Source organism: Anoplopoma fimbria, chromosome 20 (genome assembly GCF_027596085.1).
Source record: "Anoplopoma fimbria isolate UVic2021 breed Golden Eagle Sablefish chromosome 20, Afim_UVic_2022, whole genome shotgun sequence".
NCBI classification, from domain to species: domain Eukaryota; kingdom Metazoa; phylum Chordata; class Actinopteri; order Perciformes; family Anoplopomatidae; genus Anoplopoma; species Anoplopoma fimbria.
In genome coordinates this window covers 15,102,670-15,116,715 of record NC_072468.1, presented here as the reverse complement: position 1 = coordinate 15,116,715, position 14,046 = coordinate 15,102,670, and the positions used below count along the sequence as shown (strand labels likewise).

Sequence of the window (14,046 nt, the reverse complement as noted above, 5' to 3'; positions counted from 1 at the left end):
ATATAAGTAAGTCAGAAGCTAAAGTGGTTATTGAGGGACAAATCTAAAAGATATGGCAGGATGAATGGAATAAAGAAAGGAAAGGGAGATATCTTTAAAAAAATAAACCATTGCTTGGGAATGCAGGATCTAGTAGACAATATAGGGAAGAGGAGAGGATTATAAAAATAAAAATAAAATAATAATAATAATAATACATTTTATTTGTATAGCGCGTTAAAAGGTACTTTACATGGTAAAACAGAAGCAATAAAATAAATAACAATGTAAACAAGGCTTATATATTTGAACTAATATATATTATAACCAGACTAAGGAAGGGTCATACTGGTCTTAACAGTTCCCTTTATGTTGTTGGAAAGCATAATAATGGAAAATTCTGAAATTTTTATTGTTTTGAAACAATACAAAAATGGACTAAGAGAGATTTGAGAGGTCAACATGTACTAAAGAAAAGTTCTAGTGACAAATGTTGGAAACAAATGTTGGAAAATTCAATTTGAGAATTCTTATATTCTCAAATTGAATTCATTAACTTTTTTATTTTTTAGCATTGTTTTCCTTTTGTTTGGTTTATTAATTTTAGTTTGTTTGTTTTGTAGTCGGACTGGAGATAATGTGGATCATTGGTTCACCCTCCACATTAGTGGTTGGCGGTAATGCACTCTTAAGCTGCTGCCCAACAGCCATTAGAAGCAAGAGAAGAAGAGGAAATCACCCCCTCCTCCGGGCACACTACAGCGGCGGAGGAGGAATCAGGGAACATGGCAGACGAGGAGGAATCTGCACCGGAGCCTGCCGCTGTCTCTCCCCCGGAGACCCCTCTCACCGGGCGGCCTCACTCTGTCTTTTTCTCCGAGAGCGTCCAGCCGGCCGTCGGGATGGTGAGCCAACTACTGACCCAGCCGTCCTCCCTGAAGTTTGACAAAAACATTAAACAGGCCTTCTACAACACGGGGGCGATGATCTTTGTGGCGATATGCTGCGGAGCGTCTGTCCTGGTCTACTTCATCCTGGAGGCCTTCCTCCGCCCGCTGCTCTGGGCAGTGCTCTGCGGGACCTTCCTCCACCCCTTCAAGTACTCCCTGGCTAAACTCGGCCGCTCGTGGCTCAGCGGCCTGCAGGAAACCGGGACACCCATCGTGGTGGGGACGCTGCTGATCCCCGTGTGGTGTCTAAACTACGGGGTGGAGGCGATGGGAAGGCTGGTGCTGGAGAGGCTGACGGTGCTGCTGGTGATCGGGGCCGGGGCCCCGCTGCTCTACTTCCTCTACCTTTTCTGGAGCGTCATCGGCATGCAGGTGATCCTCGGGCACATCTGTGGGATCATCGGGGCCGCGCTGGATTATTTCCACACTGTGTGGGTGAGTGAATGGACAATGGCAACATCCAGTATGACAACAAGCCCCTCTGTTGTCACTCAGCGGGGATGTTACTGGCTGGGCGAGGTCAGCTCTGTCAGCTGGATCCCCCGAAACAATGCAGCATACAGCTCACAGTGGAGCTGGGCCATATTGTTGAGATCTATATTACACTATTAAAAGTGATATGTTTACCAATATTGTTTATATTACCGTCTGGAACATAAATGCACAATTATGCATACGATTCACAGTTTTATCTGAAAAATTCACACATAGAAAACAAGAAGCTAAAATAACTTATTGATGGACAAAAAAAGTGTTCACAACAAGTGTGCTTGTTTCATCACTTTGGAAGTCCCCTGGTTCCAGCTTCTCCAGTTTGAATATCTGCTGGTTTTTCCGGGCCTTCTTTGATAGTAAATTATTTTGGATTTATGATCGGCATTTTCACTATTATCTGACATAGACCAAATGATTAACTGATAAATAATATTTGGACTAGATGGTAATAATACTTGTTATTTTCAGCCCGACTTAAACTAGTGTCCCTAGTTTAATTAAAATGAGCTCCTAATCACTAAAGTGTACAAGGTAAATTGTTAATGGATGACACAATGTGATATTATCATCCCAACAAAATGTAATTAAGGACTATCAATAGTCGCTTAATAATACCACTGAATTGAAAGCACTGCTGCAAATTGTTTAAATAGCATTTCCCTGAATGCGTCTCATAATGGGTTATTCAGCTTACCCATTTTTCTTGGAAAATATCCTTAAACTTGTATCCTAGCTAATCAAATTTACTGCGGTTTCACTGTCTGATCGATTAATACCTTGTTATTCCTAAACAGCTTCAGGGGCCTGAGTCCAGCTACGCTTTCACTTGATACAAATTGTATTAAATGTTCTTCCTCAGACAGCCTGTCCTTTCTCTAAATGCTGATGTAGACTGACACAGGGCACTTGTCCAAAAATAGGATGGAGGACACTATATTAAATTACATCGAAAGACGTCTTTGTGTGGAGTGGAACTAGCTAAGACTTTTGTGACCGGCTGGAGATCAGACTGGAGCATCACATTTCATGCTTTTCCTACCAAACAGCAGCAGATTGTCTGTTGTTTAACAGAAGACTGGGAAGTCCAGAAAGTATGGTTAAACCACTTTAATGCCTTTTTGAATGTTTTCTAAGTGTGCAACAGTTTAGGAAAACAACTTCAAATTCTCACAGTCTTAGTTTCAAATTAAATTGTGCTCCGTCATTAGTGCCGTCACCTTCATTTACGTAAAAAAATTACACTTAATGATTGACACAAACATCACCTCTGAAAATTGGAGTGGTTTGTTCCTGAGCTCTTATTTCCGAGTATATATGTATATTATAAACACTGAACAAATTGCAACAATACTGTGTGTGAAAAAGAATCAATGAAGCAAAAGTTACAACATTTACCTTTGTCTGATGGTACCCCGTGACATCGCCTTTATTTTTATTATTTTGCCACTCATCCTCTTTTTTCCTCTCAGGTGTGCACTGTGGTGTTTGGCTACTTGTTGGTGGTATGTTTCAAGTGGAGTCCCAAAACTGAGCACTACCTGAGGGCTCTGGCTCTCCCTGTCTGGGCCATTTTGCTCTTTTACGTTGGTGAGTGCGGGGAGGAGGGGCAGCCTGGGGAATCTGCTCAGACTTGTTGGTTGTAATTCCATACTTTTATTCAAATTCCTTTTTTGTGCCTGAGTAGATTTCTTTATATTTTCCCTACTTGGCATATAGCATATAGGAAATAGGATAGGAAGAAAAATAGGGTTTTTTCAAAAGTGAAGTCTGTTAGACAGACCAAGTGCAGCGTTGCATAGTAAGATGATAAAGTCTTCAGTATTTTTAGCACACTTGAGGCGTGCCGAAGTGAGGTGATGACCTTCAAGCGTGAAATGTTAAAAGTGACTGAGAGCTATTAAGAAGTTCTGCTTAATAGGAGAACAAGGAGGTTTTTCACACGACTGTGCGCAAATCTGAGAAAATGTTCTGTTTGGCAAGTGCGTTTATAAAAATGATACGGTACGAGTGGCCAAAATGATCAATATTAACTCTATAATTATTTCATCTTTATATATTTTTTTTATTTGATGGCAAGACATGTATACATTTGTTTCAGCTGTCACTTTTTTTGCCAAGAAATAACTAATAATGTAAATTATTATGCAGTTCAAGAGCAACATGTTTCTCCACAATAGTGAGAAAATACATAGTTACCAGCCTGCATCTGTTTTAGTGTCTCTGACCGGCTCGTGGAGAGTGCCCATGTTTGTGGTTGTGGTTATACTCATCATCGTGGGCTCACAAGAGAAACCACCTGATCCTGGCAAAGGTAAAGTTTTATGGACACACATTTACATGTAGCACATTATGGGCATTCATAATATGGTATAAAAGAGTAGTGGTAAATGTTTTTTGTATGAATTTAACAATATAAATTATGTGTTTATTTTTATTTTTTTCTTCTACTATGTCTCTTGTGTGCACTTTACTCTACGCTGCTGTAAGCCTGCAAATTTCTCCGCTGCGGGACTAATAAAGGATTATCTTATCTTATCTTATCTTATCTTTATTTGTAATGTTACGAGGTGCTGGTACAGTAGGTTGACTTCATTACCTTTGGACAGAGCTAGGCTAGCTGTTTCCCCCTGTTTATGGTCTTTATGCTAAGCTAAGCTAACTGGCTGCTGGCTGTAGCTTCATATTTACTGTGCAGACAAGAGAGTGGTATCGATCTTCAATCTAACTCTCAGCAATACACCAAACAAGTTCCCAAAAGGTCAAACGATTGCTTTAAAGTCAGGGGGTCAAATCAGCTTATAATTAACTTTGATGCACTGCCTAAAGGAAGAATCTCCTTATCATGATTTGTCTCTTCTGTTCCTCAAGTTCAACCAGCGCTTAGATGAAGTTATACAGTATCTTAGTACAGCTTTACCAAAACATAGGCAACTTTAGGTGGGCAGATTGTCCCCTAATCAGGATAGTTTGGACCATTAGACAATGTAGGAAACACAAACAAACAAGAAAAATGTTTTATTTCATGCTCTGCCGTTTTGTGTTCATGTTTTCTGTCTCTCTTCTTCCCCAGGAGAGCTGTCGGGGCAGGTGTTGTCATTCGCTGCTAACACTTTTTACATGGCAATCTCCTGTAGCAACCTTCAGATGAAAAGTGAGCCAAGTGAAAACTCTACTACAAGTAAGAGAGCTCACTTTCAACTCAGTGTATATTATAGATGCAGTTTGTTATAGTCTGTGTATGCTTCAGCATGTAAGGGCTATTAATGTACAGCGAGCCGGTCATTAATACGAAATGAACCTTGACCGGGTAAGCAGAAACCCATATCGCTGTACATTATCCTGCTTATTGCACGGCTATTTACTGAAGAAATCCATCATTTTGCACAAAACATTGATATAAAAATCATCTAAAAATATTTTAGAAAGAAGAATACCCAGATCAAGGCAAAGAGGAGACAGGTTGTGCAGTATCCTCTTTCATGGGAATTTATCTGAAAATGACTTTTAAAAGATATTTTAAAAGAGAGGTTGCATTTTTAATTCGATACAGTCAACCTTTTTTTTTGGAGCAAAATTCTCTACAGCCATAAGAGGAACTGCAGCTCAAGACACTTTAGTTTCACCAGTGGTTTGCATCTGAACAACAAACTAATGTTCTTTGCTTCTTTCTTTTTCTTCCTCTCTATGCTTCCTCTGTCTAATCTACATGATCTCTTTGAAGGTGGTGTGCAGTCTTTGGGCCCCCTTCCCTCCAATACCGGGCTCCCTCGCGGCTTCCGTTCTTTACCATCCGGCCTCTTCCAGAATGAAAAAAGCCCCAAAAGAGCAAGTGATATCTACTTTATTTTTCTGGTCTGGGCCATTGTACTGGTTCAGGTCTGGCTCAACCTCTGGATCCTTCAACTGCTGCCTATCCCTGTGGCTGGTAACAAGAACATGCATGCACACTCCCTTTCACATGCTTCTTGCTACTACTATACACAGACAACTGTTGCATTTATGTTTTAGTGTGGGTGCTCAAGAAGCTGGTGGTCCACTTTGGCCTGATGGGCTTTGCAGAGCGGACTCTCATCTCATGGTGGGCGGTTCTGGAGAAGCGTGGACGTGAGCGAGAGGAGGCCCTGCTGCCTGGACCAATCAAAGGCTTGGCTCAGTTCCTGCTGCGTATCGACACTAAGGTAACGTCTCTGACTGATCTCCAGGTGCGACTGGTGCAGGCGCTGTCCTTATTTCCTCTTTCTTTGATTTCACAAATCCTCATCAAGGCACAAACACCTTTTCTGATTCACTTTTACATCCTTTTGTATGTTTTTTTGTGTTGATATAGTATATTCATCACTGTCCACATTTAAGGGCCATCGGTGGTTATCAAGAACTGTTTGGCTAATAATCCTTGAAGGTCAGACCTACTGTTTATTTTATTTTTTTAAATATCAGAGGATTAAATATTCTGTAGGTATTGAAATAGTTCAGCAAGAATTACAATTTTGTGTGTAGGGGTATTCAAATGTTCACTACATTGTCGTAAATTTGCAACTAGGACTAACTTCAGATTCGTATCTGTCATTGCCTGGGATCTTTTCCTTAACATTTGTCATGATTCTGCCTTTTCTGATCCACCTATCCCTCCGGACTTCAGTACATGAGAGGACATCTTTTTATATATGTAATCGCCTTCTTCAAAAACAAAAAAATAACATTTTGTATTAATTCAGATTTTGGACACAGCACAGTAAAAAATGGCACACAATAACAAAAGTTTAAATGTTTTGGTAAATTTTTTCCGCCATGGTATACATTTGTGCTTATTTTTTAGATACTAATTTATTTTTACAATTTAGTCAGGGCAGACAATTAAACTGCACCAATCAGTACTTTTATATCAAAAATGTATTAAAGTAAGTTTCGCACCCGACTGCGGTTCCCCTCAGTTCTACTGAGCGCCATAATGTCTGTTAGCTCATTGTTTTGATCTGGCTGCTCCCATAGCGCTGTTTCGATATGCATCATGCAGCTCTGACAAACCAACACTGTACTGTACACTTCCTGTTCAGCACCTAACAGCAGACAGACGAAGTTAACAACTAGCTGGTGAACACAGTGGAGCATTTAGCAGCTAAATAACCAGATACTTCCAAATAAATGACAATTTTGATCCATGTCTGCTGGATGTATAAGAAGACAATTGTTTGCCAACATGTTCTCCATAATAAATATAGGGCCATTAGTGACACACTTAACACTAAAAGATGTCTTTCTCCTGATGTTTTTTGGCTGTAGTTATGTTGTGTGTTTATAATCCCATTGATTTGCATCCCACTGTGCCAGTCCAGACTCAAACACTTTAGTTAAATCCTGCCTGCCAAGGTTCGCTTCCTGATCCCTCACTGCCTGTACTCAAAGAGGTTGTGTTCTTGTCGCATGGTCACATGTGATGACTGCTGCACAGGTCTTTCCAAAAAATAATCTTCCCAATGTCTCTTTGTCTCCTCCCCAAGCTCTGGCATTGGCTTAACAAGCAGGTAATGATTTGGAGGAGCAGAGTGCTGAGAGAAAGTGAGACTCACATAAAGGGTGTGCATGAGAGAAAGCGAAAGAAGAAGGATAAGGAAACAAACCTGTATACATGTGCGGATGTGTGAGAAGGTGTGAGCACAAGCTTTGACTGGCGCTTTAACCATCCACTGTCATCACCACTTCATCCTGTCAACATGTCTGTCCTCTCCCTGCTTTTCTTGGGTCATGCTTCCATTTTACAGGAAGCTACGGCCGAGGAGGTAGGACTCTTTGGTTCCTCTGCCTTGTTCGTACCTTCCCTGCTGTGGTCTAACTGGCAGGTTTGGCTTGAGAGTGTATGAGCTGCATGGCGAGATGACTGATGTAGGCAGAGCTGAGGGCAGCTTTTCGGAAACAGAACATATGTTGGCTTATAAGAATGATGCAGTAGTTTTTTTATAGAGATTAAGGAGAAACACTGTCCATGGAACCCGTAGGGAGATGTGATTACACACAAGATTGTATAGGTGGGAGTGGGGAAGGACAAAACAATGGAAACACCTAACAGTTTGTCAATATGGAGCAGCACTAAATAAAAGAAAATGTCGGCAAACTTTTACCTTTTTTAAAGAGCTTTACTTTTCTTTGTTGTTCTAATATATGATGCCTGCACTGTTTGTTGTTAGTTGCAGATTAAATGCTCCAGTTTTAAGGGACAAAGGATGTGTTTTGGAAATTAACAGGACAGGGCATACAATATTTTAATAAGAACAAACCAACAAGAAATGTATCTGACTAACAAGGGTTCCCTGTGTATCCATTTAAGTATTGAGAGATGGACTAACATGTTGTTGGTTTTGGTCTTTTCATAAAATTTGTTATTATTTATTGTTAGCCTTATTGTTTTAAAGATTCAATTAATTTCGGAACTTGAATCCTTTCATGGTCATGGCAGGTTTTTGACATGAAATCAATGTTGAATGCTGATATAAGAAGCCTTGATGGAAAAACACAATTGTTGCAGCAAAGAATAAAATACCCTGTTTTTGAGTCTTTTTTTTTTTTGAATGAATGGTTTGAAATGTTAATTATGAACTAATTAAGGTCCCTTTCTGCAGTAAGAATGTTTTTTTTTTTTTTTTTTTTAAACTACAGCTAGTCAACTACTTTGACTGTGTGTCCTCTCTGAAGTTTTATTAGTGGTCTTGTGTTGCATTAAGTGCTGGGGATTTTTTGCTAATTGGTTCTCGACATTCAGTACTAACTTGCGTGGTTATGTGCCTGAATTAGCTATTTTAGGATTAAGAATAAGTCCACGCTGATGTGGTGTTTCCATTTCTTTGTTTACCATTTTTTCTGCTGTACTGGATTCAATCTACATCAGTCAGCCTGCCAAGTATGTTCTGTAAAGTAAGGCTACATTCTTATATATGGTAAGAAAGTTCAACATTCACCCAGAATAATAAACGCTTTATTCTGGACTTTAGGACTGTGTCGCATTGTGTAGCTGAAATGCAGTGGGACATTTGCTGCCCTATAATTTCACCATTAATATAATAACAAACCAGAAGGACATGGCCTTACGGGAGAGAGGTGTCCACTAACAGTAACTTGCCATTGTATCCAGTAACTTGATATCAGCACATGGCTTGTGTGACTGACACACATGTACAAATGGAGACTGATGCTGTTATAAGCTGGATGTTGATGCAGTTTTGGAACATTGAGAAACCTGAGTTAAGAATTTCAACACCATTCAACAGAATGAACTTTGAAAGACTAATGGACAGGCTCGCAACAATTTTTAAAATAAAAGATACTGACGGGAATATCATGCATTCAAAATAACACACGGGTTTCGTTTTCCACTTGCATGTTTACATGTTAAAGTGCAAGGATGTGTGCATGCATGTGTACAGGTATCCTGGCTCGCTCAGTTGACTACCTTGCTTTTCTCAGGGGCCCAAGGGGGCAGCTTTTAGAGCCAAAATGGCTTCTTCACATGGGAAGGACACAGGTTTCTCCATGTGTCTGATCACTGTATGTTTTCAACCTCTTCAGAATTCTTTCAATATATTGACTTTCAATATACTCCCCCCCCCCCCTTCTATATCTTCCTGTCTGTGTCCTCTCTATGTGCGTAGATGATCGTGTGGTTGGAGCGATCTCTGGATAAAATCATCAGCATCTTCATCATCTTCCTCCTGGTCACAGGGACCCTGCTCATGGCTCTGCTGCTCACTGCTATGGTACTACTGTTTCTGTTCCTTTTGAATTACTTCACTGCATTTCAAAGGCACTGACATTGTCTTTGACAACAAAGTAACTTCTATCTTTCAAGGTTCACCATGAAAGTGTTCACATCATCGACGTAACCAGTAACCTCATCAATGAGACTGTGTCTAACCATCCAGAATGGGCCAAGTACGAAAGTTACTCTTTTTTTACTTTGTATCATTTGCTTTTGTGTTTGGAGTTTGTCATTTCTCCTCATCTTGCTCTTACATCGACCTCCTCTAGTTGGCTTCCAGAGGCTCGTGTGGTGCAGAAGGCTCTCAACTCAGCTGCTACTAATGTTTATCAACACGGTAGAGAATGGATAACACAAAAGGTAAGAATAATTATTGCCTGTGTGTTTACCATTGATTTCTTTGACTCAAAATATGAAAGAGAAAAAAAAGAATACTTTAGTAACCTGTTATGCGTTGGATCTTTCCCTTTTTGTGCAGCTGCATAAGATGTTAGGGGAAAAGGTGAACAACACAGCTGTGATTGAGAAACAGGTTTTGGAGCTCTGGGACAGATTGTACCACTCCTGGTTTGTGAAGGTCAGTCAAGTCAATTTAACATCTTAATGTCTGGGAGACAAGATTTATCCTTTTAAAAATATCATACACAAAATATTTTATGCATTTCCCAGAACACGACCCACCCTGGACGGCACCGGGGTCAGAAGATGATGGTTCAGAGAGGGAACAGCTGGCTAGGCGAAATCCTTGACTGGAAGGACATCGCCTCCTTTTTGCAGGAAAATATTGAGACTCTTCTGTCTGTAAGTATGACCGTGTATAACACCATCTTCTGCATGAGGATTTGCATACATTTTGCTTTCAAGGATCTGCCGGCCCATCGTCATTTGTGACACTAAATTGAATAAAGTTTGACTACAGACTAGGGCGTGCTACGTCATTTGTTTTAGCTTTGTATCGAATATTTTATTTTCGAGGATCAGTGAATGGATTGTGATTAAACATGTTGCGTGTCAGCTTGGCTCTCATTGGCCTTCTGTAGCTTTTACGACAAATGCAGTTCATAAAACGTTGACATATTTATAACTCAAGCTAAATGGGGTGTGTAGTTACTGTTGCCCTCTTGTTTTGAAGATCCTGGAGTCTTTATGGGTGGTAATGAGTAGAAATGTTGGCCTCCTCTTCTCCTCCACAACAACTCTCCTCACCGTCTTGTTCCACAGCGGCACCGCTCTGCTCAACTTTGTCCTGAGTCTGGTATGAAACACTAAACCGTCTCACACAAAATTACACAGGTTGGGTTTGGTTTATTGACATTTATTTGTGAGGTTATTCATTTGCAATAAAACCAGAAAACATTTTAACTGAGGGTAAACTGCTTGCACTCAGATTTCAGATCACATGTTTATTCTTTTGTAGCAAACATGTCAGCTGATATAATAATACTAAAATACAGCATGTCAGACTTTATCAGGGATAAAACACTATAACCTTGTTTGTTGTTGTTGGTGAGTACATTTTATGGTTGACATCACATACAATTTTATGCATGTTTTTTAAACATTCGTTCATGGTCTGGATAGCGCAGTTAAAATCATTTTATTCATCCTTTAATTCTCACTTGGACATCTAGTGACATCTTAATGGAAGTGTTTGCAACAGATAATTAACCTTGATGCAACTGTGAAGGGCATGATTATTCTTAGTGACGTATGCTCTGGTGGTAAAATAGATGGTCCACATGTCCTAGAGGACTCTGTTCCTTAAAGAGTTTTTCCGAGGGTTAATACAGGTTGAATCAGAATTTGTTTAGCGAAAGCAAACTTGCTCATATTTATGCTGTTTTTATACGCAGGTGATTTTCCTGACCACTCTCTTCTACCTGTTGAGCTCCAGCGGTGAATACTACAAACCTGTTAAATGGGTGATCAGCCTGACCCCCCTCTCCCAGCCTGGACCCTCCTCCAATATCATAGGCCAGTCTGTAGAAGAGGCCATCAGGTAGTAACACACAAAAAACTATTAAGACAATCTAAACATGTATCTAAACTATATTATTTTTGACCTTGTGTGTGTTTGTTTGTTTTGAAGAGGAGTTTTTGACGCCTCTCTGAAGATGGCTGGATTCTACGGCCTCTACACGTGGCTCACTCACACCATGTTTGGCATCAACATAGTCTTCATTCCTTCTGGTGAGTCGGCTTGTTCACAGCAGATCATATCGTCACTTTCCCTGCACCTGCCAAACCACATTCAGTGTTTTCTCACTCCTCAAATCTTTCTACCTTGGCCTGAAGCTCTGGCTGCCATACTGGGCGCGGTGCCGTTCCTGGGGACCTACTGGGCAGCAGTGCCGGCAGTGTGTGACCTGTGGTTGGTGCAGGGCGAAGGTGTCAAGGCCGTGCTGCTGCTGATCTGCCATCTGCTCCCAACGTACTTTGTAGATACAGCTATCTACTCTGACATATCAGGGTATGTATGTGTGACACTGTTACCTGTTTGTGTATTTGTTGTGTGATTTTCCCCACATAGCATCGACACATTTGTCCCACAAATTTCAACAATCCAACCACCTGGTTTGTACCCAAATGTTGCTTTTAAAGGAAAACTTTCAGTCGGTAAAATGTATAAGCAGTGTGTCCATTTGCCTCGGTCAGCTTTAGAAATGATCTGCTGTTTGATATAGACCTAATGAAAACAGACAGTGGGCCAGATGATGCTCATGACAGCTGGTATTGGCAGCCCAGCCTTGTGTCCACGTCTGTTTTCCCTTTGAATACTGTTTCCTGTAGCGCTGCCCTACATGGTCAGGACTTAATTTAAGTTAAGGTTAGGTTATGATTAGGTGTCACAAAAAAAGACTAGTTGGGATCAGGCTTAAGTTAAGAGGAAACACAAATATATGGGAAAACAAACTACAGACAAATATTATGTAAAATTGCTTGACCTTGTTGATTTTCTTGTTACAGTCCAGTGAATTCCAATCACATATAATTTATATTATTAAGTATCCCTGTGAGAGTGTATTCACGCAGAAAAAACCCCAAGAATTGTTAGCTGCCATAAAGCTATGTATTAGTGTCTACATTTAATGGTAAAATCAAAAAAAAGGTCTTCAATATGACTGAAGTCTAAAAATGTTTTGTGTGCTTTAAGGTTTTGAAAAATACACATCATGATTTATATTTGATATAATGTGAGGTTAAATATGTAAAAACAAAATACCACTACACATTTCTATTTTTCTAATTTCACAAGTTTGAGTATTTTCTAGGTATTTCTTTGTGTTCATCTGTTTTCTTGTGTCCGTGGCTCAGGGGTGGACACCCGTATCTGACAGGTCTGGCAGTGGCAGGCGGAGCATACTATCTGGGTCTGGAGGGCGCCATCATCGGGCCAATCCTCCTCTGCATCCTGGTAGTTGCTGCCAACATCTACAGTGCCATGCTGATGAGCCCCAGCTCTGCAGCGCCGACACCGGTGCATTCCAACTGGCAGTTCAACCCAATCAGGTAAGGATTATATTCTGAAACGCATTCAAAGAGCTGATCAAATCAGAAGACAAATGCAACCATACTTTACCATTATTGCTTGTCACTCTCAGGACCGTCACAGACTCCACCCCCACTGTGCTGAAAAAGAGTGGTGAGTGAGAGCGAGAGGGTGTGTCCTAGTGGAATGTCACCTTGCTTCCTGTTGGCTGTTTCCTCGCGGGGAAGCGCTCCCATCTCTGAAGCCCCATCCTGCGCCACCCGGCTCTACAGACGTCTGCCCCGACCGAAAAGAGATGGCAGCGTAACAGCTGGTCACCTATGATGCTGTGTGCTTACCAGTCTGTTTCTCTGAGCAATATGGCACCAGCCGCTGTCATTCAAGACCTTAAAATTACAGATGCGAGCGTTCATCCTGATCCCGAACATGGACCAGTAATATTACTTTGGGCGTTACCATTATGAATGACGGAGATGTTGACGCTAAGCACAATCCTTCTGAACTCCAGTGCCTGAATTGTATTTAAGAATGTTAAGAGATGCCTAAAATGACTGTGCGGTTTGTGGTGAATCGTACGATGATATATTTTATCTACAAAGCCCCTGATTCCCACCCTGCACACTCTAAGTTCCAGGCTACAGTATGTGGTTGTGCATTATTTGATTCCCTACCTCTCTCCTTATGGAGGCTCAAGTAGCGTTTGTAGCGTAGGGTTGCCATAGAAGTCCTCACCTCTGGCTCAAGAGAAGCAGTTATTGACTGTTTTTAGTTTAACTTAACAGGTCATTCACGTGTCAGTGAGAGGAAAAGGACCACTGTTTCACTTTTTTTGCACGCATACATGCAACTTACGTTTATATTTATAATAGGCTTAGCTGAATCTGTCAATATTGAAGAATGTTAAGATAGTCAGTCAGAATAACTTGATATTGACATGTTTCACTGAGTATTTCTGTGAGCACTTTTGAGTGTGGTTACTGTTACCCCATCACATGATTTCATCATAGTTCTGACCTCACAAAACCTTGAATGTTATTTAAAATGTCTGCATATTTTCTACTCACCTCATCCACTCCACTTTATACTTAAACTAAAGTCAGAGGACTTTTCTGAACAGAGAGTATGAAGTAGTTAACATCCCTTGCATTGTTAATGAACAAGCTGTACAGATTAATTGTGTAACGCAACACATTGATCATACATGGCTACTGTGTTAGCTGTCTGAGGGGGCTATGATGTGTGTTTAGTTTAGCAACAGTTTTCATGTTTAACTAAATTACTGTAGTTTTCACTCGGGTACTGTTGCGATGTTTTTTAAATTAACGGATATTCACTGACACAATAAATATAATCGTTTAAACAGTAACAGCTTTTTGGGGATTCTT

At 40.5% G+C, this 14,046-nt stretch overlaps 1 protein-coding gene across 2 annotated transcripts; it reads left to right on the top strand.

Annotated features, from left to right (window-relative positions):
• The first annotated feature begins 660 nt into the window (after positions 1-660).
• tmem245 (transmembrane protein 245) lies at positions 661-14,046 on the top strand. 2 transcript variants are annotated; one of them, XM_054622227.1, is made up of 18 exons: positions 661-1,364; positions 2,894-3,011; positions 3,640-3,735; positions 4,495-4,602; positions 5,146-5,349; positions 5,433-5,602; positions 6,923-6,946; positions 9,065-9,169; positions 9,262-9,344; positions 9,441-9,531; positions 9,650-9,748; positions 9,841-9,972; positions 10,304-10,426; positions 11,025-11,170; positions 11,261-11,361; positions 11,467-11,641; positions 12,487-12,681; positions 12,774-14,046. In XM_054622227.1, the coding sequence occupies exons 1-18, from the start codon at positions 765-767 to the stop codon at positions 12,820-12,822; spliced, it is 2,619 nt and encodes an 872-aa protein (XP_054478202.1). In that variant the 5' UTR covers positions 661-764; the 3' UTR covers positions 12,823-14,046. The 2 variants fall into 2 exon arrangements, with proteins under 2 accessions (XP_054478202.1, XP_054478203.1); XM_054622228.1 differs by lacking the exon at positions 6,923-6,946.